At 41.5% G+C, this 22,427-nt stretch overlaps 1 protein-coding gene across 3 annotated transcripts in view; it reads right to left on the bottom strand.

The window, feature by feature from the left end:
* The window catches only part of rhobtb4 (Rho related BTB domain containing 4), a 65,822-nt gene extending 44,113 nt beyond the window's left edge, over positions 1-21,709 (bottom strand). Inside the window, exons 1-2 of one of the 3 annotated variants that reach the window (XM_036598024.1) lie at positions 21,498-21,709; positions 20,943-21,379 (exon numbers count right to left, since the gene is read on the bottom strand). Coding sequence is in view for 1 of the 3 variants with exons in the window: in XM_036598022.1 (XP_036453915.1) it covers positions 108-136 (29 nt within the window). In the remaining 2 variants the exon portion in view is untranslated. Of the gene's footprint in view, positions 1-107; positions 643-20,942; positions 21,380-21,497 lie in introns of those variants that run through there. The other 2 variants (XM_036598023.1, XM_036598022.1) reach the window with 2 other exon arrangements.
* Between the last annotated feature and the right edge of the window lie 718 nt (positions 21,710-22,427).

Genomic DNA, 22,427 nt, shown 5'->3' with positions numbered 1-22,427 from the left:
GCTAACTTCAGCTTCGTGTTTCAGTTCCAGTGGTCCCACAGCCGTTGTATCGTGAGGTAAAACATGTGACTGGTCCACAACACCGCTGACATTTCCCCCCAGCCTACCTTCCGACGGTTCCGGAGTTGACCCACATGCCAGTCCGCTCGTCGTCCGCTCCCTGCTCCCGTTAAACCGGGGCGGAGGAGGTCAGCAAGCTTGAAACGACTTTAAACGCGCACACATGCACACGCAGCGCCGTGAAGACACTGGCTCTGCTTTATCTCGCCCCTGTCACGAACGAGGAGGCATCATCTCCGCTAGCTCGCTAAAAAGAAGTTATTTCTCTGCACAGAAGTGACCCTCGCTGCACCTTCCACTCCAGCTTCCCTCAACTTTGAGCTTCTTTACCTTCAGATTACACTGCTGTGTAAAACATGCCGTTTTTGTGTGTGTGAGTGTGTGTATGTGTGTAAAAAGGGGGTCTCGTTGAAGTGTTATTGTTTCCACAGCTGATTTCGCCTCCTGACACGCCCCTCCGTCTCTGCGTCACGGCGACGTGGCTCCGCCCGAATCCCTGACGCAACACGCGGCGCAGCCAATCACGTCGCGCGGATCCGCCCACCAGCCTGCGCGGCCACGCCCTCCTCTCGCCGGAGAGTCTGGCGCTCCGTTTAACCCCCAGCGTGCCGAAGCCAAGCCCAAGCGCGCCTGTTACAAAACCACCCTATTCTGGTACACGGAGAATATTAAAACCACTCGGTGGAGATCTCAGAATCACCAGTGTTTACTTCTAGTCTCATTATATCACAATCGTCTGTACTTCCTTGATTCAGACTCCCATGCATGTGATGTTTTCATGTATTGTAAGACCCTGTTCACTACGTGCTGGGAGGCATGTAGGAATTCACTTCTGGAAAAATGCATGAATGCTGCTGCATACGAAGTGTGGAACATCTTGCCTGGCTATCGACTTTGCATTGACTCAGAACTGAGACCAAAGTAACTGTCTGCTGCTGCAAGTAATAGAAAAAGCAGTTGATTTACAGGGTTTTTTTTCACCTCTAAAAAGAGATGGAAGATGTTGTAAAATAGGCTCTATATATGTCTTTGGAAGAGCTTAAAATAGTCAATGCTACTGCCTGTAAGTGCCACTTAGGCAGCGCAAGCTAAGAACACTGACCTCTACTGGTCTATCTGAACAGAATATTCCCAAATCACAATAACCAGTTTCACTCTATTCCACAATGAACATGATACAACGAACAACTCATTTGTAAACAGTAGGCATCACTTTAAATGTAAAAAAAAAAGATTAAGAAAATGCTCAAAAGGTCCACTGTGAAGCAGTGTGATCAGGCATGAGGTCATAGTGTAGAGAGGGGCCGCTGTGTCAGTAACAGGCCTGTTCCCACACTACAGTCAATGCAGGCCTTTCTACCATCCATCTGAAGCCCAGCTGGACACTAGCAGGCATGGCAGTGCCAGTGAAGCAGCGGGCCCTGAGAAAGTGATGCCCCCCTGGCCCTTCTGGCGAGCCCAGAAAGAAGGGAGAGATGAAGGAGGGGGATCGGGACTGGGGTCAGAAGAAAGAGGACAAATGAGCATGGGTATGGGGATTTAGGGCCATCTAAAAAAAGCGGTTCACTGATGTGGTATTTGCTTTCATATAAGCCGTCTTTAAAACTGGGCCATACAGACGCAGCAGACGGAGAGACAAATTAGTCTGCGAGCTGAGCTCCGTCTGGATGGATAAATGGTAAGCCTGGGAACCATTAAGCGACGTCTCCTCCAGCGCTGGGTTGGGTTTGTTATTGTGCCGTGATGTGGACAGTAGGTCGTGGACTCACATGCACACATACATCTGCAACATTTGAAAAAAAATCTCCCTCTAATGCAAACAGACCCTGCTGGTATCTGTTACATCCACAAATCCCCTCCCAACCTCTCTCCCTCAGACACACATACGCATATAAAACTTTAGCCAATACTCTACTCTAGGCTCCCCAGGCACAGAAGGGGCAGGCAGACCAATGGCAGAGTCGTTGGCTAAATCAGGCTTGGCCCCTGTTGGGCACTTAGACAGGCCTGATCCACTGACCTCAGGCCAGCTCCAGACCGCAGCTGTCCGAGCAACTCCTCTTCCTACAACCAGTGGTCTGTGTGATATTTTTACAACAGGCACAACCTCAACCTCATCCTCATCAAGAGGGCACAATTTTTTTCCCATCATGAATGAAACTGTCCTAATCTATAATACAGTGGTTCTACAATTGGTCCTCAGGGTCTCCAGATGGTTCATGGTTTTGCTCTGTCCCAGCTCCTAATACCCCTGGACTAGGTATTCAGTGTTTTTATTAGGTTCAAGCGTTTTGTGAGGTGAGATAAAGAAAAGATGTGGACAATCTGAGGACTTGTTGGAGTTATAATACATTAGTTTTACCTAACATTGCATTTTGAATGTTTGTATTAGTCTGTCATGAGTGCCTCACAGACATTTTCAGTCAAATTGTGAAACGTTTTTTATTACCTACATTTCTAATGTTCTAAAGCGTATATAATAAAAATTTTTAAAAATCTACAGTAAAAAAAATTCTCCGCTGTGGCTGGGCTAACGGCATGTTACTGTTACTCAGCACTCACACTAATGGGTGAGGCTACTGTAATTTGGCTAACTCAGCAACTGTTTTCAGTAAACTATTGTGTCTTGCATCTAAGGCAAATACTAGCTAACATTAACATTAGCAGCAGTTCTCCTCAAATGACTGTCACTCCATCTGGAAAGGACTTCAACTGTATCCACAACTTCTTGTCTAACAGGAAACAGTGTGTCAGGACAGGTGATCACATTTCAGACCCTCTCTGCCTCAGCACTGGTGTTCCAGGGCTGTGTGCTCTCTCTCCTTCTCTACTCCCTCTACACCAGTGACTGCACTTCTGTCATGTCAACAACCTGGAGTTAAACACAGAAACACACCCCACTATCTCCATTGGAAATAAACAGCCCAGCAGTCTGCAGAACAGAGTCAAATTCCTGAGTACCACCATTCAGCAGGGCCTCAAATGGGACAGACACAGCACTGCAGTTAGGAAGAAGGCCAGTCCAGTTCAGAAGTCCAGTTCTTCACTGCCATAATCGAATCCATCATCACATCCTCCATCTCCATCTGGTTCAGCTCTGCATCTTCACACACCAAGCGTAAGCTACAGTGAACGGTGCTGTGTGCAGACAGCTGTCAGCTCTGCACCCTTGAAGTTCTTTACTCATTTATAATGAGGAAGAGGGCGGGGAATATCATCGCTGACCCCTCACACCCTGGTCACTCTCTCTTCCAGTGGGTTCAATCTCAGCAGAGACAGTGAGAGCCCTAAAGACTCGGAGCAACCGTCACCTCCACAGCTTCATTCCCAGGCCATCATCCTCCTAAACAAGGTCCCATCTCACATCCCTCTGCTTTAAACAGCTCTTCATGCACTTTATTATGCACATTGTAATGTACATAACTATTGGCTATCCCATGCCATAACCCTTATGAATAAGAGCCTTTCCCATTTTCCTCTACCGAAGTCTGTTCATGTTTACATTTACATTCATATTTGCTGCTTAATTTTTTAATAATTCCTTATAATAATTCCTTTCACACCTGGTACTTGGCGAATAAAAATTCTGATTCTGATAAATATTATGATTCTAAGGTGACCTTACCCAAACTGCAAAGTGGTCCACTAGTTATTTAAGTAACTGTAGTTTGTCTGTTATCAAGTTTATTTAGGTTAGCTACCAAGCTAAGTTAGCTAACGTACTGAACCCCACAGTGCCTTCAGCAATTGCGCACTTGTGTTATGTATGATTTAGAAAAAAAGTTTGGGTACTCACAATCCGCTACCCTACACCATCTGCATTCAGTCGCACCATCTCGCACAAGTAGGTCAACCCCTTTTCCTCTCACGTGGAGGAGGCAATTTGGGGAGCTCAAATTCAGCGAGGTCATCTGAGGCAGGATGCAGGTTCTGTACCACATCACTGGGTCAGCAGACATGTGATATGACTAGAATAGGTATGGCTGTTAGTGTGCTCCACACTTCTGTCGAGGTGTTGCGCATGCTAATTGCCAGTGTCACCGCAAGAAGAGAACAGTTTTGGCCCCGAGATATCAGCACACGTTTGGCACAGAGATATCTACACACGTTCCCCAAAGCACATGCAGGAGCACGCAATACAAGGAAAGAGGAAGAGGTTCCATGATATCGGGGTCATGGTGCTGCCCATCTGAGCAGTTTGTAAGTGTGTGTGTTGGCACAGAACATCCAAATGAGATAAGACCAAACAAAACAGAGATAAACAGGGAAAAGCGGAAAAGGGAAAGTAAGCAGGAAATGGCCATCAGAGAAGAAATGACGACCAAGTGAGGGACGAAGTGGGAAGATGGTGGGGGGGGCGTGAATATTTTGAGGACAAAAGCAGCTGTACAGAGAAAAAGTGACAGCAGAGGAGTAACGAGGGAAGGAGCAACAGTGAGGAGCAGAGAATGAGAGAGAGAGAGAGAAAGCAGAGCAAGAGCAAGGCTGCAAAACCAAAGTGGTCCACACAGGGGAAGTAGCGGAGGAACAAAGGAGGTGTAAAAGAAAAGAGGGATGGGGCAGGCCCATGGGGAGGAAGAGCAGGAGAGTAAGAGAGAGAGGAGGGCGTGAGACAAACAGAACTCCACTTGTTTCTTCCCTGGTTTTATCTCCGCATGACTGGGGCGGTTTTATCAATGATCAATTTCAAGCTCTGCAAGTATGTCAGGACTGTGCGTCCAAACAAGCTGTCGGTGTACGTGATCTACTTACTGTTCTGACTCACGTAATGCAATCACAGCATGAAACATCACAGAAGGACGTTACATAACAAATACAGTATATACTGTATGACATACAACTTCAGCGCAACTTGGTTATGTACTGGTATACGTTATCGGACAGTACTAGTCCTAAAATGACACAAACAAAGGGAAAATTCAACTTGTGGAACTCAGTGGCTCAGAGGTTATTTTTGAGTATCCAGTCTGTATCAACATTGCTGCCCTCAAAGTTACAACTGTAATTCATGGAAAAATCAAACTTACACAGTCTAATGCTTAAGATGAATGTAATCAAACAGCAAAGTCATATTTGGTTTTGCTTTTTTTGATTTTGCACTGCGGTAAGGCTAATGTAGCTAACAAGTAATGGAAGCACAAAGCCCACCAAATAGCATCATGCAAACTGTTTGCATTACAAAAATCACACATTTGCCTCAAACCATGTTAAGTTGACATCTTTGAAAAAAGTATGGGCAAAAATCAGGTGTCAGAATGGCACTAGGGCTCAGGGAGCCGGGTGAAGCTGGATGAGCAACAGCAGGACTGCATTCTCCACAGTGCCGCTCTGAGGAGTTGGGTCTTATCAGTCCAAGTGCACTTGAGAACTGTGAGAATTTAGGAAGGGGTCTGGAGATGGTGAAGGTCTACTGGCAGGGACCCATGAATTTGAGACTATGCATTAGGCAGGGAGCAAGATTTTTTGGATGCTACTGTTATCTGTGTGTGTGTGTGCTGACAGTACTCTTGGGGACCTGCTTCATATCACTGAGGCCAAAGGCACTTTTCCACAACACATCTGCCCCACTGCTCTGCGGCATGCACTGACACCCATTTCAGCTGCGTATGGCTCTCCAACCCTGACAAGTGCTCAGGGGAAAATAATGATCCAAACAGTACACAGCTTCTTACGTTAGCTGTATGACATAACAGTAACGAGGCTCAGAGAAAAAAATACAGAAATTCAGACAATGTATTGGTACAGAAACAAATTGTACATCTGCTGATTGACTACTGTTGTCTAAAGTTTGCTTCTTTAGTTTTGAACTGGAGATATGAGGCTAATATAGCTAATGAGTAATGAAAGCTCAAACCCCAACCAATACGCATCAAATAACCTGCATGCCTAAATCATCACACACTTGCTGAAATTTTCAGTAATCTCAAATAGACTTGCTTATGTGGTTTCTGACATAATGCCATACTATTATCTATAACAGTGGACAAAAATATGTTTCTTAGCTAACAGTAGTAGCAGGATTTTAATATTCAGGCATTCAGGAGGCCCTGATGAACTCCTGCCATCCATGGAGCTCCACTTAGCTCACTCCATCTCCATCAGAGCAGCTTTATGCCACTGAAGAATGCAAAGCATCCACTGACCCCACTGCACCCCCAACCTTTCATACTCCCCTGTGCCTCATACCTGACAGCTATCGTTTTTTCATCACTAACCATCTGTGAATCCACACTTAACTTCCTCACTCTCAAAAATCTGGCTTTACATGGTGAAACGTTCATGTGAGCTGTCTGCAATATAACTTCTGTGCAACTTGGCAATTCAAAAACAAAGTTGCATGCAATACATTCAAACACCCCACTAGATTAGCAGCTTGTATTTTTGATACACTGTATTTTTTCCCTATAAAATCATCTGTGACATGAAATTTAGATGTCTAAAGTCAGCTTCTACAAGTACTGTTCATGCCTTATTCTCTATGAGGAAAACATTAAGACCTGATCTCTGATCAGTTGACACAGGAACATGCAAGCATTAAGTAATGTTTTGAGCAGGATGTCCCCTGGAGGTTGAACATGAGGCTCTTTAAGCACAGCATGCTAAAGTGAAGAGGCTAATCTCATTAAGGCTTGACCCAGCGGCTCCAGCACCAAGGCTTAATCACAGGACTATGCTATGGCTGAGTACCTGAACATCTGATTTACTGTGCTAGCGTCTCTGCAGATAACAGCAGATTTGCACATGAAGGAGTTGTAAGGTTTTGCAGATGGCAGGGATCATATTTGGAATAGTGGCAATTGGGGTGCACAATACATTGTTACTCATTACTGCAATATTGGCTTTTGCAATAGTGATATTGCAAAAGCTGCAACACTCAAATTAAGTCATCAACCAATCACAAATGTTTTGTTATGTGTTGCAGCATCATAACTAAACTTCTGTGGGCCTGATTGTTAGCATTGTTACATGAAGGCTTCATTAATATATTGTAAAGTGCAGGCCTTTGGCAATATAATGCTGATTATATCTATCAGAAAGAAGAGCGTAGTTCTAGCATGACATTGAGATCAGATACCAAAACCACCTCACCACAGTCAGTGTAGTGCAGTCAGAAAAAAAATGACATTCTAAAAAAAGCACACCATGGTGTAGCATGACGTAATTTCAATCTTATTTTGAATGTCATGTGACAGAAAGCTTGCCCAAACACCTGCAGTGGACTGTTTTAGACTTCACAAAAGAATGAGGACACCTTCAAATGTGCCCAGCCCAGGTCAGTCAAAATTAACACCAGTCAAGTCAACCATAGAAGATAAAAACTGATCCTAAATCAGTCTGGAAAAGCAACATTTTTCCTGCACTTGTCAGTCTCTTTTGTGAGGTGCAGCCCAGGATGCTTCAGCAGGCCATTACCAGGTATTTGCACTTGTACGTTAGTTGTTGGAATGTTGGAATGTTCTTAACCTGTCAGACCTTCGGATAAATCTTCACTAGCCCTCATACTTTGATGTGTAAACACTTCAGACTAGAATAGCAACATGAGAGCTAACAAGCTAGGGGAAATAAGAGAAGAAAATGAGGGTAAATAACTTACAATCCAGTTAAAATTAGATATTTGTCTGATTGTGTTCTAAAAGCTGAATGTAAGGACCCACATTTTCATAGTATGAATTTAGTCACTGAAACTAAAGGTATTTAAGATCTCAAACAAAAATCTTTCTTGGCTGAATTCAGAAACAGATCTGTTGTAACTAGTAAACTAATAAAGCATCCATTTTTAATTTGATCCTTTAGGACTGGAGGTAGCTAATAAGTAAAGACCGGCATTGTGTAAATTGCATCACATGCATGCTGTCAAGTTTAGTAATCTCAAATAGATTTGCTTATGTGGTTTCTGTCCCTGTACAGTACTGCGTAAATGTCAGAGACCACCCATCCCTTTTTCATTTACAGTCTAAAGCTGAAAGCAAGTCTCCTGAAAAGAATGGAAGCTGTAATAAAGGCAAAAAGTGGACACACTAAATGCTGAAAAATCTGAGGTTATATTCGGTTGTTGAGGCCTTGAGGCCTTGAGGTTGTTCGGTTGTTGCATACTGTTATGTATTAAAAGATGGCTGCCACTACTGTGTTTAGATATGTGATCTACTTTTATTCACTTTTCCAGATAAGTAGTATGTAATTGTTGTGGAAAGTTGTGCAAATTTGGTTTTTGCTTTTAAAAAACTGGACACCTCTGTTTAAAGAATAGACTGAACACATGGTGCTTTGAGCTGGATGTAGCCTCCTAATGAACACATTACACTCCATCCACAAAGCATCCTGTACTCTTATTTTATGTAAAGAAAAATAAAGTTCTAGAGACAAGGAGGGTGTGGAGAGGGTGCAGGAGGAGGGGTTGGATTGGACAAACAGGCTGATCAAATACAAAACCCTGCCAAGCCAAACACCTCTAGAGCTCAGGCTGCAGGCGCAGCGGGCCAAGCCGGGATCAGGCCGTTCACCTCTGGGGGAGTGAGGGAGTGCAAGAGGGTTGCAGACACAGCCCTGCTTTTCTTCTGTACATGCTTAGAGCCAGAAAGAGAGTGAGAGGGAAAGAGAGAGGGAGGGAGAGAGAGAAGAGAGAGAGAGAGAGAGAGAGGAGAGAGAGGATACAGGGATACATACACCTAAGGGTGAGCAATCTGACATTGTTATTATCACTGTAATAAATTATCTTCATAAGTATTTCTTGAAGACTGAACAACCACACAACACAAATTTAGACCAATTATAGAGACCTAGTAATCAACAACTCGTCTACAGTAACTGCACAGACTGCATAGTAGCAAGTATCGATGTTTAGTTCTTAAATCAACATAATACTGATGAAAATATGATGACAATTAATGACAGTTACATCCTCGGAAAACACATCCTTCACCACGTTTTGAATTCTCTTTGAACACTCTTTGAACACACTTTCAATCATCAGATTCGTCTGCTTGGGGAAGAGGCCCAAAGCACAACTGACATTACAAAATGTTCTTCCGCATTGCATGCAATAACACATTTCCACCAGAGAGGTCTCCAAATCCCCAAATCTGACATAGTGTAGCTTTAATGGGCCAAACTGCCATTTTAAAGTAAGAGGCAACTATTTAGCTATTTAGCACAATGAGTCATGAATAATTATACTACAGCATTATGGTACAGGTGTAGCAGAAGCACTCATATATAGCATGAGTGCGCTTTCCTGGCTGACACTGTTTATGTCACAAAACTGCAAGAAATTATACATTGGCTGACTGATGATTGCCAATTTTGTGTTTAGATCTTGGACAATGCCAACTGTTTATTCTAAATTCTTATTATACATTGTGATTTTACACAGTTTTGCCAAATCGCCCACCCTTACACACACCACACAGTCACAAAGACTCTATGGCATTTGTATCTCTGAGATGCTCTTACAGGCCTGGCATTGTAGGCTGGGTAGAGTGCAGAATTTTTGGGCCCTGGAGAAAAGAGAAGGAGGCCACTGTTTGACTCGGGTCTTGCTTTTTCAGTCACATTCTTTTCTGTGTTGATCCCTTTCTCTCTCTCGTTCTATCTCTTACTCTCTCTCTCTCTCTTTTCTCTCTCTTTCTTTCTCTCCCTCTCTGTCTCTGTGCGTGTCTGACTCCATCTCTCTTGGGAAAGGGGCTTTCAGTGCAAACAGGAAGGGGCTTTGTTGGGATGTCTGTGGAGTGTTGACTGGGTGATGCTGTAACTGCTTTGGTATGCATCTCCATACACTGTTTAAAAATGTGGAGGAGAAACACGCCAGATAGAAATAGACTTTTAAACATGAGGACTGCGATACATGCATGCACTGTAGCAGTCACATCAAAACCTCGTAACAATTTTTTGTTTTTCTTTTTTTTTTAGACCATTTGAAAATGCTAGCTGCTCTTTAAATTGTGTGAACATTTCATCATGAATGAGAAAATTCAAGTCAGAATTACTCACAACAGAACCAGACACCTGAAGCCTTTAATGTGTCTAAAAGCTACCTCATAAAAAAGGTAGCTTATATAGGTATATAAAAGTATATTATATGCAATGGTTATGAATACATTGCCTGATGCCTGAAACACTGATTCAGAACAGTTTTGCAAATGGATAAGCTTTTGGCCTAAAACACATTTTTAAAATGCATTCATGGTGGAGAGGTACATGCAGGGTATAATAAGGTAAAACAGTCCCCAAAGAGTTTCATTTTTTCAGATTTAGCACTATTTTACCATAAACAACATTAGATAACATGAAAAATAGATGATTTTGGATGGTAAATAAAATGGTTATATTTGTAGAAATTACACTATAACTCAACATTGTAAAGAAATCTAAGTTGGTACATTTCTACAATGAAACATCTATATACTCTGATTGACTATGTAGAAACTGTGTAGAAAAAACTGCTGGAATAACATATATTACAATGACTTATGTTAAAAGTTATGAATGTCTTATCTTTCTCTTGTAAAGTTACTATTTCAGAGAGATACTTTGCTATAACCAAAATGACATACAACAAAAACTGAGGAGCATCAGGTCATATGTTAATAGTACACACACACACACATATATAGACACACACACTGCACTCTTTAGTACCCTTTAGAACATTTCAAGGGCCAAATCCAAAAAGCAATGGAAAAATCTATATTGCTGTTAGCTCACAATGTGCTGCCATGAGCCATCTCATACTGTGACTGCGTCATTTGCATCATGGTGATTACAGTTTATCACTGATGGAAATAACAAGAAGACTGATAGCATGGATTAAATGTGTTCTGTGAAGAACAAGTTATTTTCACACGTTATGTGCAGCGCCTAGTACTAATACATGATAATAGAAGCTTGGGTGTTGTATGACTGGTGTTAAGTTTTGGTGGTACTTCTGAACTATCAAGAAAATTGTATGTTATGCCACAGTCAGCTGATTGCTCTGGCATCAATATGGGAATTGTGGGTTGATGCTGATATTTGATCATTTTCATATACATATCTGCTGACAGGGCTAACGGAATACAAGTATTGGGAATATGTATTTAGAAATTAAGTATCTGTATTTAGTCCAAGTTACATTTTTAAAGGCAGTATTCAGAATACAGTTACATTTTACACTTTAAGGAAAATACATTTAGAATGCTTACCTACTAAATTTGAAAATATTATACCATCTTTAAAAGAAACACCATCAATGCTTGTTTATTAACTTTTTTAAAATCAGTGCACAAGACATATTCTAAACAAGAACTTATTAAACAGCTTCTTTACAAACACTGAAGTTCCTGCTAAAGCCTGAGAAGACTGATAAACCAAACTAATGAGCCAGTTATTAATCTAAGCATCACTAAACTTCTTTGAGGGAAGACTGAGTTGAGGTATCATAAATATGTTAATTTCATTTACTGTAATTGAATGGCATATGTTCAGGGAAGCATATTCAGAATTCAGCCATCACTACTTTTTCAAAGTATTCTGCCCAAGTCTGTCTGCTGGTGCCAGTGCCGATACATACAAAGATTTACAAAATGCAAAAATTGAGTCTACATCTACCTGGATCAGCATTACTGAAACAAAACATTTATTTCTATCGGGCTACAGTTGCAGTAAAATGAATAAAAAAAACAACATTTTAGCAGAGTAGAGCTGTGTCTCCTAAATGGTCTGCTCTTACAGACTACATTAAATAAATCATTAAATATTGGTTTGAAATATTGGGCAAATCTAAACATCTGTCCGATGCCATAATTTTCTTTTCATAAAGCAAAAATCTACTGATGCTGATATGATTCTGATATCACTGTGCATCCCTACATTGAGCCTTCCTACACTTCTTATATGTGTTAATAAAACAACTCTTTAGTAAAGCAGCTGGGGGGGAAGAGTAATTTAATCATTAATTCAAAGCACTGTTACAGACTGCATTTTAATGCCACATCACACCAACAAACACAACTACCTGTATGGAAAACTACATCAAAACACTACATTGTATCCACGGTAACTTCATAGCACACTAATGAGAGGGAGTGTAGCAGTGGCCTCCCAGTTACAGCTATTGGGAGCATTAAAGAAATGCCACAACAGCAACTCCCAACTTGAAGCAGCCAGCCAGGCAACGTCTGAGGTAGCACGTAGGAGCTGCGGTTCAGGGTTCCCCCCTGATGACTCACATGGTGTGTCAGCACGGTTGCATCAGTGTTTTATATTTTCAGTCTGGTGAGGTCTATAATTTCCATTTCCAGAAAAGAAGTTCCATTCTAACTACATTATGGTGAAATGTATACTCTGGCACAGGATCAGTGGTCACTCCACAGGTGGTCTTCATTGCAAAAAAACAGACTTAGACAGCATGCAAGTAAAAAACATAAATTTCTACCATATGCAGGGTGTAAACAAACTAGATTTAATGATTTGTGCCAATGTAATTACTGCCAGTAATTAAGTCAACTGAAGACCAGTAATCAAAACTGGTTCTTTCAGATCTGTCAAAGACTGTCATACAAGAGAGCAAACTCCTTTCACAAACTCAAGACAGGCGACTGATTTTGTAGTTTAAATATGGAAAGAAAAAAGAATATGATTCATTCTTTTCCTTATTTGTACCACTCTGTTTCTATTCATTTCTCTACCCTTTTTGTTCCTCATACTCATGCGCGCACACACATACAGGCATAGAGGAGCTGTTAATGTGGCTTCTTAATTCTGATTTAATGAGCCCCACACCTTCCTGAAAAAGCCTAATGAAAACTTATTAAAAGTCAGCCTGCAATTTCTGCACTCTCTCAACTCTTGGTCTGCAGAAGAAGGCCCAACACAACACATGTACCAACCAATGAAGCAAAGCTGGAGTCAGTTTTACCCCATCCACTTTGCTAAAATCGCTACTGACCTAAAAACCCTTGGGCTGACAGTGATCTTGCGGTGTTTCAGTGGAGATGTTGTCTTCATTCATCGTGTTGATTTTGGATCTGGTTCCTCTCTCTCCCACTGACCTTACGTAAGCACTGTAAGTCCAAAACTGGATACTTGATCTCAAGCTCTGTCTATTCCCTGAAAGTGTCATACAAGCTGCTCTTCCATGCTGTGTTTCTGGGTCAGTATCAACTATCAGTACCCTATCAGTGGAGAAAGAACTCCTGCAAATACTTCACCACAGAGAAAGAAGCTCTCAGAGGATAAAAAGCACTGAAATTTACTCAGATACCAAGAAGATCTTTGAACTTCTTCTAAACTTTTAAAGAAATCCCAAAAAGAAGCACAATATGAGACACATTTGAGCCCTTGCAATGACATTTTTTTGTAAAAATCATGTAAGCATGGTATGGCACTGTTTGATGTCCTGTATTAAAAATAATGGGGTCACTAAAATGTAAATAAAGCGCAAAATAAAAAACAGAAACAGAAAAAAACCCTGATAATCCAAAAAACGGTGGAGTGCTTAACATATGTTTTTTCATTGCATCTTGTTCACACTTCTTCAGGTTAGATGCAGTTCAAAGCTACAGGTGGAATCATCCTCCTCTGTACAGAAACCTGTTTTGTAAATAATGCTGTTAAGCCTATTTATCTGCAGAATCCATTCATAGTTTTTGCAGGAAACAGTTAAAAATTTTCTAAACACTTTTAAAAAGTTGGAATATATTTATTATATCTGTTCATCACAACATGAGACATGTCTTCCAAATAAAATACAATGCACTGGCCTTAGAGTCGCTTGTCATTTAGCATTTTTATCCACTGCATCTTAAAAGAATTTCAATCTGCACTTTTGTGGTAATTTACTTGGACTTATGGCTTGTTTGGCTTGTTTCTTAGATGGTAAAGAACTGTAAGAAATATAAATCTAAAAAAAGGTTTTACATGCTTAAACTACTGCATTTATCTATAGCAAGAACAACTTCACAACCCAGCCAGGAACCTTTAAAGAGCTTTTTCTACAGAGTTTTAACATGTTAATTTGTGTTTCAGGAAGTTAAGTGTGGGTCAGGTACAGGTTCTTTTACTGAAAGTACCACAAACCTGTACATAAGGTAAGGTAACTGCATAAAAAAGGTGTTAATGTAATAGATGTCAGCTATGATGATGATGAAATGATGATTTTTTTTTCGTGAAATAAATATACAGAAAGTCTAAAAAATTAAACTAAAAGTATATTTAGTATCTTTACAACACATTTCCTCTGTAATCTGAGTAGTCTTCTATTGAATAATGGACTATTTATAGCTCCACTTTATATAGACTCTCTGTTCACCATTGGCCTCCATAGCAAAGTTCACATTAGTCCTGTTGTATAAGAATCTGATAAATATCAGTATTTACTTTCCAAGAAAGGCAGATGTTTGTTGAAACACCAAAGTTCTTATTAAAAGCCTTGTGATGTGGCAAAGCTTTGTGAGGACATCTCTGACATTTTAACAAAACTAGACTAACCCTGAACCGTGACAGTAGAAACCAAAGCACAGAAAAACAGAAGTACAAGCTCATAATACACTCTTCACATACTAGCAAAAAGAACTTTGGGATGTTAAGTCCAGGAGAACCATTTTCAGACTGCAATTCCAATCTGCCCACCCTTTCCCCAGTTTGTTGAGCAAAAAAGACAAGAACTCCAAAGAATGTTGATTAATAATGTGCACTAGTGAAATTAAGGCCATAAAAACCCTTACAGTCCACTGTGACTGAACACATTTAGTGTCCATTAATTCATTTAAAACAATGTTGCAGATCTTGATAGAGAAAAAGGAAGTGATATCAGCACATTAGAAACCTTTGCTCCACAAGGCCTGAGGTTATTCAAGAATGAATCAACAGGAGTTGTGCAATGGACTCCCCTATGTGCACTGTCACCATGGACCCCAGAACAGGCATTCAGACAGGCAGACAAAAAAACACACACAAACACACACACACATTCCCTGGCTGGCTGAAGGAGAGAACTGAGGGAATACAGGCGCAGACAGCAGGAGGAAAGGCTGGTGCGGGTGATGCAGCAGAGCTTATCACCAGTCAAGGCCTCTCCTCCATCCCAACATCACACCTTCATATCCTCATGTCTTTCACCAACCTGGCACAGACACATTTCCCCCCACACTGTTAACGTGTGTGTGTGTGTAACTGTGAGACAGGAAACACATCCCTGTGAAACTTTTGTGTCATAGTGTAAATTGCATTTGCTCTCTATTTTCCATATTGTGTTTGATTTTAGTTCCAAAACAGAAAAAGTCTTCAACATTGACATAATACAAAATATGTAGGCAATTTACTGGCTTCAAGGAAGCTCTTTAATTTTTGGAAAATTTGGAAATGAAAATATGTTTGAACAATGGTGAAGACACACCAAGAGTGAGAGAATTCACTGTCTGAACATTAAGCCATAAACGCTTGCCTCAGGTTGCTACTGAAGAGACCCCATCACCACCGTATCCATTTCTTTTCAGAAAAGTATATTTTATTTTACTATATGGTTATTGACTTCAAAATATTTTGACAGTCTCAATCACACTACCATGGCAGGTTATAGAACAAATTGTGCTAGACGTACTGTGCTGGGTCATTCACAACTTGCGGTACAGTACAGTGCAAAAATCAATTCTTCATTTATTTCATTTTTAGTTAAAACGGCTATTGATATTAAAATATTAAAAGATAATATTAAAAGATATAGAAACCACCAAAGCAGTCATTTTCAGAGAAACAGGCGTTAACAACTTCATGTGTGAGAGAAGAAAAACAAGCTCCACTCTTGATTCAGATCTGAAAAATCCACAGGTGTTTCTGTTCATCCATTCACTGTGAGAAGAAACTTAATACTTTGGGTCTGAAAGGATGTGTAGCTGTCAAGAAGCTGTTACTGAGAAAAGGACATAGAGAAAAAAGAAGAAATTGGCCAACCAATGAGCTGCAGGTGTTCTCAGAACAATGAACTGACCACCCCAGAGATCAAACCTCGACATCATAAAATGTGTTTGAGATTATTTAGATTGTGTATTTAATCTAGACTTAAAAGCATTAGTAGAGGGTGCAGACCTAATGTCTAGAGGTAGACTGTTCCACAGTATCTGTGTAATTTTCTGTTAAATATATGCTTTCTGCTTTTTCCCTGACGCTGAAAAATGAATAACTTGTGCTTATGGGCAGTTCTGACTGAAAATTAAACAAATTATATGTGGTCTCTGATTTACGCACATACCGTATGAACAGGATTAGATACACCTATGCATTTAAGGGTTGACGTCTGTGGCGGCAGTGCCCAACCCTGCTTCAGCACATCTACCATCCTGAAAAGTTCCAAGCCTAATCTACCACATCTCATCCAGTGTATCAGGTTCCCTGGAAGCATCTTAATACTGTAGTGCAATGTGTTTAGAACTGGCACAGCCCATAATGACAGAGATGAGGACTTTCTGGGAACAGGGTTGGGCCCCAGTGCCATCAGCTAAAAAATGACTCTCCAAGAAGGATCAGAAGAGTCTACAGGTACTTTTGTCAACTTTCACAACAGATTTAGGTTACCTTGTGTGTGGAGGAGGTCAGCAGAGTAATGAATCAGGTGTGCAAAGCTGAAGCACATACTTTAAGTCCAGGGGTCTATCACATTGGTTAAAATTCTTCAGGAACATCTGAGTACCATTCACATGAATTTTAGATTGAGAATGGAACATGACATGACAAACCTCCAGAAGTAGAGTTTGGCAGCCCTGTTCTATAGCACGTGTACACAGACCCCACACAGCAGGGTGTATAAGTACTGTTTTAGTTATTCGTTACATCTAATTGCCAAATTATGTTCCATACTTTCTTAAGGCGTGCCATTAGTGAAACCAGGTGGATCTAAAGACACTATCCTTTTTAATTAACTGAAACCATTGACACACCTAGCTCTAATATTCAAAGGCTTGTGACAAACTTGATTTGCAAGATCAGCTGTGAAAAATTCAGTGTTGGAATGCCACACTAATACACACCTCTAGAAGCAGGTGAGGTTTACATAGACAGGTTTATGTAATTATAAATGTCAATACTTAAACATACTAGGAAATTTGCCTATACCATCCCAGTTCTCACCAGCTTCCCATAGCTGTTCACATTCAATTTGTACTCCTTTTCATTACATGTAAAGCAATGGACTTGACTTTCCCACCTCTATGGATTCTTCCATCCGTATGTACTTTCCCACTCTCTTAGATCTGCTGGTATGAGTTGACGTGCAAGTCCTTAGGTAAAGTGGTCTACTATGGGTGTTAGATCATTTAAAGCCATTGCCCTTAGGAATTCCCTCCCTCTACACTTTCATAACTGTACTACCCTGTTTTTTTTTTTCAAATAACATATCATATCTTTCTATACAGTACTATTCTACTAACAGCCACAGTCAGTCTCAGTCACTTATTTGACACACATATAGACACAGACATGTCTTGTTTTATTTATCTCACATACATATACTTAAAATCTTGTTTTATTAATTTGCATTTTTCATTTTATATTGTACAGTGACCTTGGGTCCGGAAAGATGCTATGTAAATAAAATGTATTATTATTACTACTACTACTACTACCACAGTGAAGCCTAGTTATGGGCTGTCATTGCCATACACTGTCCTTGTGTCATCAGAGTCATTGCTATTGTGTTTACCTTTTTGGTCCAAAAACGCTCAGGTGCTTTTTCACTACATTATCCCATATTATACAATATTATGGTTATCATTATGGGCTTACTCTCTCCTGCTTAATTTACTTTGCACCATGTTTATATGAACTTACTGTACCTTGTAGCATTTTGTCTTGCACTGGGAGTTCCTGTAATGGGAATGTGTGGCATGTGCATCAAAGTTGATTCTTGTCATAGCTGTACGGTTTGATTGTACTTGCCTGACTTGTAAGTCACATTTGCACATAAGTGTCTGCCAAATGAATAAATGTAAATATATAGGACGAGTGCAAAACAAAAAAGATGCTGGCTGCAGTATGGAAGCATTCTGGGGTGTATAATGCTAATAAGACATACTGAGGTATTTCAAAACGATGATCGTATTTCAAACAAGTTAAATTCACTTTTCTGTCCTCCAAACCCAGCCGCTCGACTTCACTCCCTCAGATTTGAGTCATTATTATCTAAACTTGTGTCAGTGGTGTTACTCCCGTTCTGTGGTGAGCAGGGCTGTTGTCATGTGAGCTAAGCTTATTCTCCACTCTTCTAGTTAGCAGTGTCATTTAACATTTAGAAACTGTTGTTTGTGGTTTGACACTTATTGAATGATGGATTGAAATCATGCATTTTATTCACTAGTGCATGATTTTCATGTAAGCAAACCAAAGTTATTATCTGATTGTTTTTGATTTTGGAAGTAATGTGGGATGAGATGACACAAAGGCAGAGTAAATCTAAAATCAATCAGCGAATAGCTCCGCCCCCAAGGTAATACTGAGAAGTTGGTTTAAACCTGGCTATGAAAAAAAAGCAGCAGTATGCTTATGTCTTGCTCTCATTTGTGACATCCAAGCCTTTCTCTAGGCCTCTTTCTGTGTCTTCTTTCACTCTCTTGAAATGTGTCTCATTAATAATTACCCTCTTGTTTTCCTATAACCATGTCTCACCCTTGTTCCCGCTTTCTCTCTCTCTCTCTAACTCACTCTCTCTCTTTTGCATGCAGCTGCAACTTGATTCAGCCAAAGCACCCCCACCCTGACCCTTCTGCACCTTCTCTCCAGGATCTGCACTCCTCTTTTCTCCCTTTGCTTTCTTTCAATCTTTTTTTTATCTCTCCTCATCCCTCTTTTCCCGCTCTATCACCCACGCTGGCCTGGCCTCGGTTTCCCTTTGCACACGGGCTCTCCCTTTTCAAAAACAACTGTGGGAGCAGCCAAGAAAGAAGGGAACAGATAGAACACGCTACAATGGCCGTCTCTCTAAACTGCCATTGCTCTGGTGCAGACAAACATCATGTGGTTTGGGAAGCAAGGACATGTTTGTTTTCCCCTGAGTGTGCGGGTGAGTATGCAGGACAGTCGCTGGGACAGCAAGGCAGCATTTGTTTGGGCATTTGGTGTCTCTGTGTACAGTACGCAAGTTCCCCCCCATTTGTGTATGAGGGTATTAGGGCACATTTCTATGTATTGGAGCATCTATATATACTTGCATGTTTGTGTTTGTATGTAATCCATCTGGGACTGGGTTGATTTAGATGGCACACTGCCCTGGTTAGGGGGAGTGGAATTCAGAGATCAGCAACACAAACTGCCCCCCCACCCCCCCCCACACACACACACACATACACTTTCCCCACGACATCAGAGTATGGAGTTTTGGGCTAGAGTGATATTGCTCAACGTTCAGAGCCCCAGGGTCTTATAAGGTTCCCAGCTGGGCCGGCTCCACTGTGCTCGAGAAGCCTGGAATGTTTGGAGTGCAACCTCTCTGGAAAGCTCAAGTCACCAACAACAAATCTGACCAAGAAAAAGGAGACACAGAGCGGGAAGTGGGACGTGCAACGAGATCCATCAGGAGAGCGCTGCCTCATTCAAGCGAGGAGGCTTTCACACTCAAGTTTTCTGAAAGCTGAAAAGTGAAAGCACTGATTGCTCACCTGCCACTGATTTACATTCCAGATCATAGTATCACTACAGCTACAAATTCTGTCGCAGATAACTGTCACAATCAACATAACCACAAACATTTGTCAGTGCAGCTGATATGCCACGTTTCACTTAACAACCTATATAGCGGAAGAACTTCTGAGTGTCATTACAAACGATAAAAGGCTGCATAGTTCAGAAATTATGAAAAATACCACAGCGAGGCAAAGCGAAGTTGACTTTGGCCAGACAAAACTGTTTACACAGCTGTGTTAAGTCACCCAAAAAAAGGGAATAGCGTCCTATAGCCTGGGGGTGGGCGATATGATGAAATTTATTGGTATTGCAAAAAATTACGTCACTGTATGGTTTTCTGAGCATCTTCAGTACGTAAATAACACTGACCAAATGCATGCTTCGTTACTAAGGGAGCATATATTCCTTCCTCTGGTCCAACTTAATAAACTTCAGAAAAACAAAGCATCATATAATTTTTGTGTATCATGAAAAAGTACTTAAGTATCATGATATTATATATTTGGCACATCGCCCACCTCTTCTACAGCCTAAGTTTTGAAGTCCATCTTTTATTTAAACTCTTTTTATGTATGAAAAGGGGCAAATGGAACATACTCTGATTAAATACTCCTCAACTTTCTCTATTATAGCAAGCAGAGTAGCCTTTTACATACTTGGCTGCCCAAACAAACTGAGGGTTCCTACTATAGTAGAGCTACGGGGGGGACGTGCTTCAGCAAAACACCACCGAGCACTCTGGACAGGGGGAAGCAGATGACACACCCACAATTGTTGAGAGCGCTGGTCTAGACAATTGTATGCTGAAGAATATGAGGCATATGAGACATATGTCTTTTATAAAATCGCTATAAAGCTTAAAAGCAGCTTACTGGCGTATTAGCTCACTTTAAGCGGCGGGTTGTGACTCGTAGTGAGTCCCACTCATGACCGAGAACTTGGCTGAGCTGTAGTGACAACGCAGTCTAGCTTTCGACACACCGACCCACGGAGCTTCTTCGTCCCGTTGAAACCATAAAACAAGCGAGCAAACGTCGTTAACGTGGTACGAAGTTGTACGAAACTCAGTGTTTTCTACTTCTAAAGCGCCTCTCTGTTATGCAATGAGACCAGGCGCACATGTGGAGTCGAGTACAGAGGCAGCTCCGCCGCGGCTACTCCACCAAAACCACAACACACGGAGCTAAATGCGGAAAAACAGACTACTGCTCTGAAGTGAAAGCAAAAAACCCACTTACCTTCAGTGTATCTCTCTCAGGAGGAATCCTTCTGCTTCTCCTCGACACGCTTTCCTCTCCTTCTTCTCCTCACTCTCCTCTGGAAAAGACCAACCAGTTTTTGCCGTCCATAAAGATGAAGACAGGCAGAGATAACTTTCCCCTCAGAGGCTGGAGCTGGAGCTGGAGTTGGCAGAAGCTTCTGTAGTTTCACCACCACCAGCTCTGTGAAGAAGATCCAGAAGACGCTCCTGAGATCCTGAGACGGAGATCGGCGGGGCTCGAGAGCGCGGCCAACACGAAAGGGCTCCAGAAAGAAAGAGAAGACGCCCGGAGGAATGCAATAACTGAGGGGGCGAAAAAAGAGGCAGAACAAAACAGGCGGGTGTTGCTTTACTGTGTCTTTGTGTTCACTGGTCCTGATGCGAGCTGCCTCGGCCCCTTTTGTTGCTGCTGTGCTTGAGAGAAAGAGAGAGAGACAGAGAGAGAGACAGAGAGAGTTAAACTTCGTAGCAGGTACAGCTCCAACCACAGCAATTCATTCAGTAAGCATGTCTGGAAAAGTGGGCTCTATACCGAGATGCAGACAGACGACGAGCTGCTTCGTTTGTTTGTTAGTTTGTTCGAGGCTCGTGCTGCTAAACCGCCGCTCTATCAGTCCACAGAGGAGAGGAGGAATCCTTTCTCAGAGACAAACTGGGTCCTTCCCTAATCGCTCCCTCAGTTTTCTGACTACAGAAACTCGAGCGTGTCTGTGATTCCTTTGTTATCTCCCTCCCTCTCCTCAAAAAAAGAAAAAAAGCACACCACGCGCCCGTCCCGCCCCCCTTTCTGCCTCACCGTGTCGTCTGGAGCTCCGATGCTGGTCTGATGTGATGTGCGGATGGTGGTCTGGTGGTCTGGTGGTCGGACTCCTCTCGTCAGGTCTGCTGGACCCAAAGAATAGTAATAATAATAATAAAAAAACAGAATAGAAAAAAGGGCTCCTGTGGATGTCAACGAGCGCCGTGACGCCACCAGCGCTCGAGCTCCCGCTCGCCACACCCATCCATTCATAAAGTGGAGAGCGCGGGAATGGAGGGTGGCACGCGCGCGACAGGCTGAGCTCGCGCGCCATGCTAACTGTGCTAACCTGAGGTAACCTACAGAAAAAAGATGTCTGAGATGAAATAAACGATGGCGGTGTGCTGATTTAGCCTGTTCTAATCTATTATACACTCTTAAAACATGGTTCTTCAAATGTTCTTTAAGAAGAATGGTTTTATTTAGAACCATGAATTCCATATAGAAACAGTTAATGTTTTAATGTTTTTTTGTATGCTGAAATGGTTCTTCAGATTGATGGAGAATGTGTTGTATGTGGTTCTATATAGAACCTTTTTGAAAATGGTTCTATATAGCACCGAAAAGGGTCTGTCTGTTGTTACAAGCCTGACATCTTAACAATAGTAGAACCCTTTTTGGTGCTATATAGAACCATTTTCAGAAAGATTCTATATGAAACCA

The sequence above is a fragment of the Colossoma macropomum genome, unplaced genomic scaffold (assembly GCF_904425465.1).
Source record: "Colossoma macropomum unplaced genomic scaffold, Colossoma_macropomum, whole genome shotgun sequence".
Taxonomy (NCBI): domain Eukaryota; kingdom Metazoa; phylum Chordata; class Actinopteri; order Characiformes; family Serrasalmidae; genus Colossoma; species Colossoma macropomum.
Note: the sequence above shows the minus strand (reverse complement) of the source record. Positions and strands in the feature narration are given on the sequence as shown.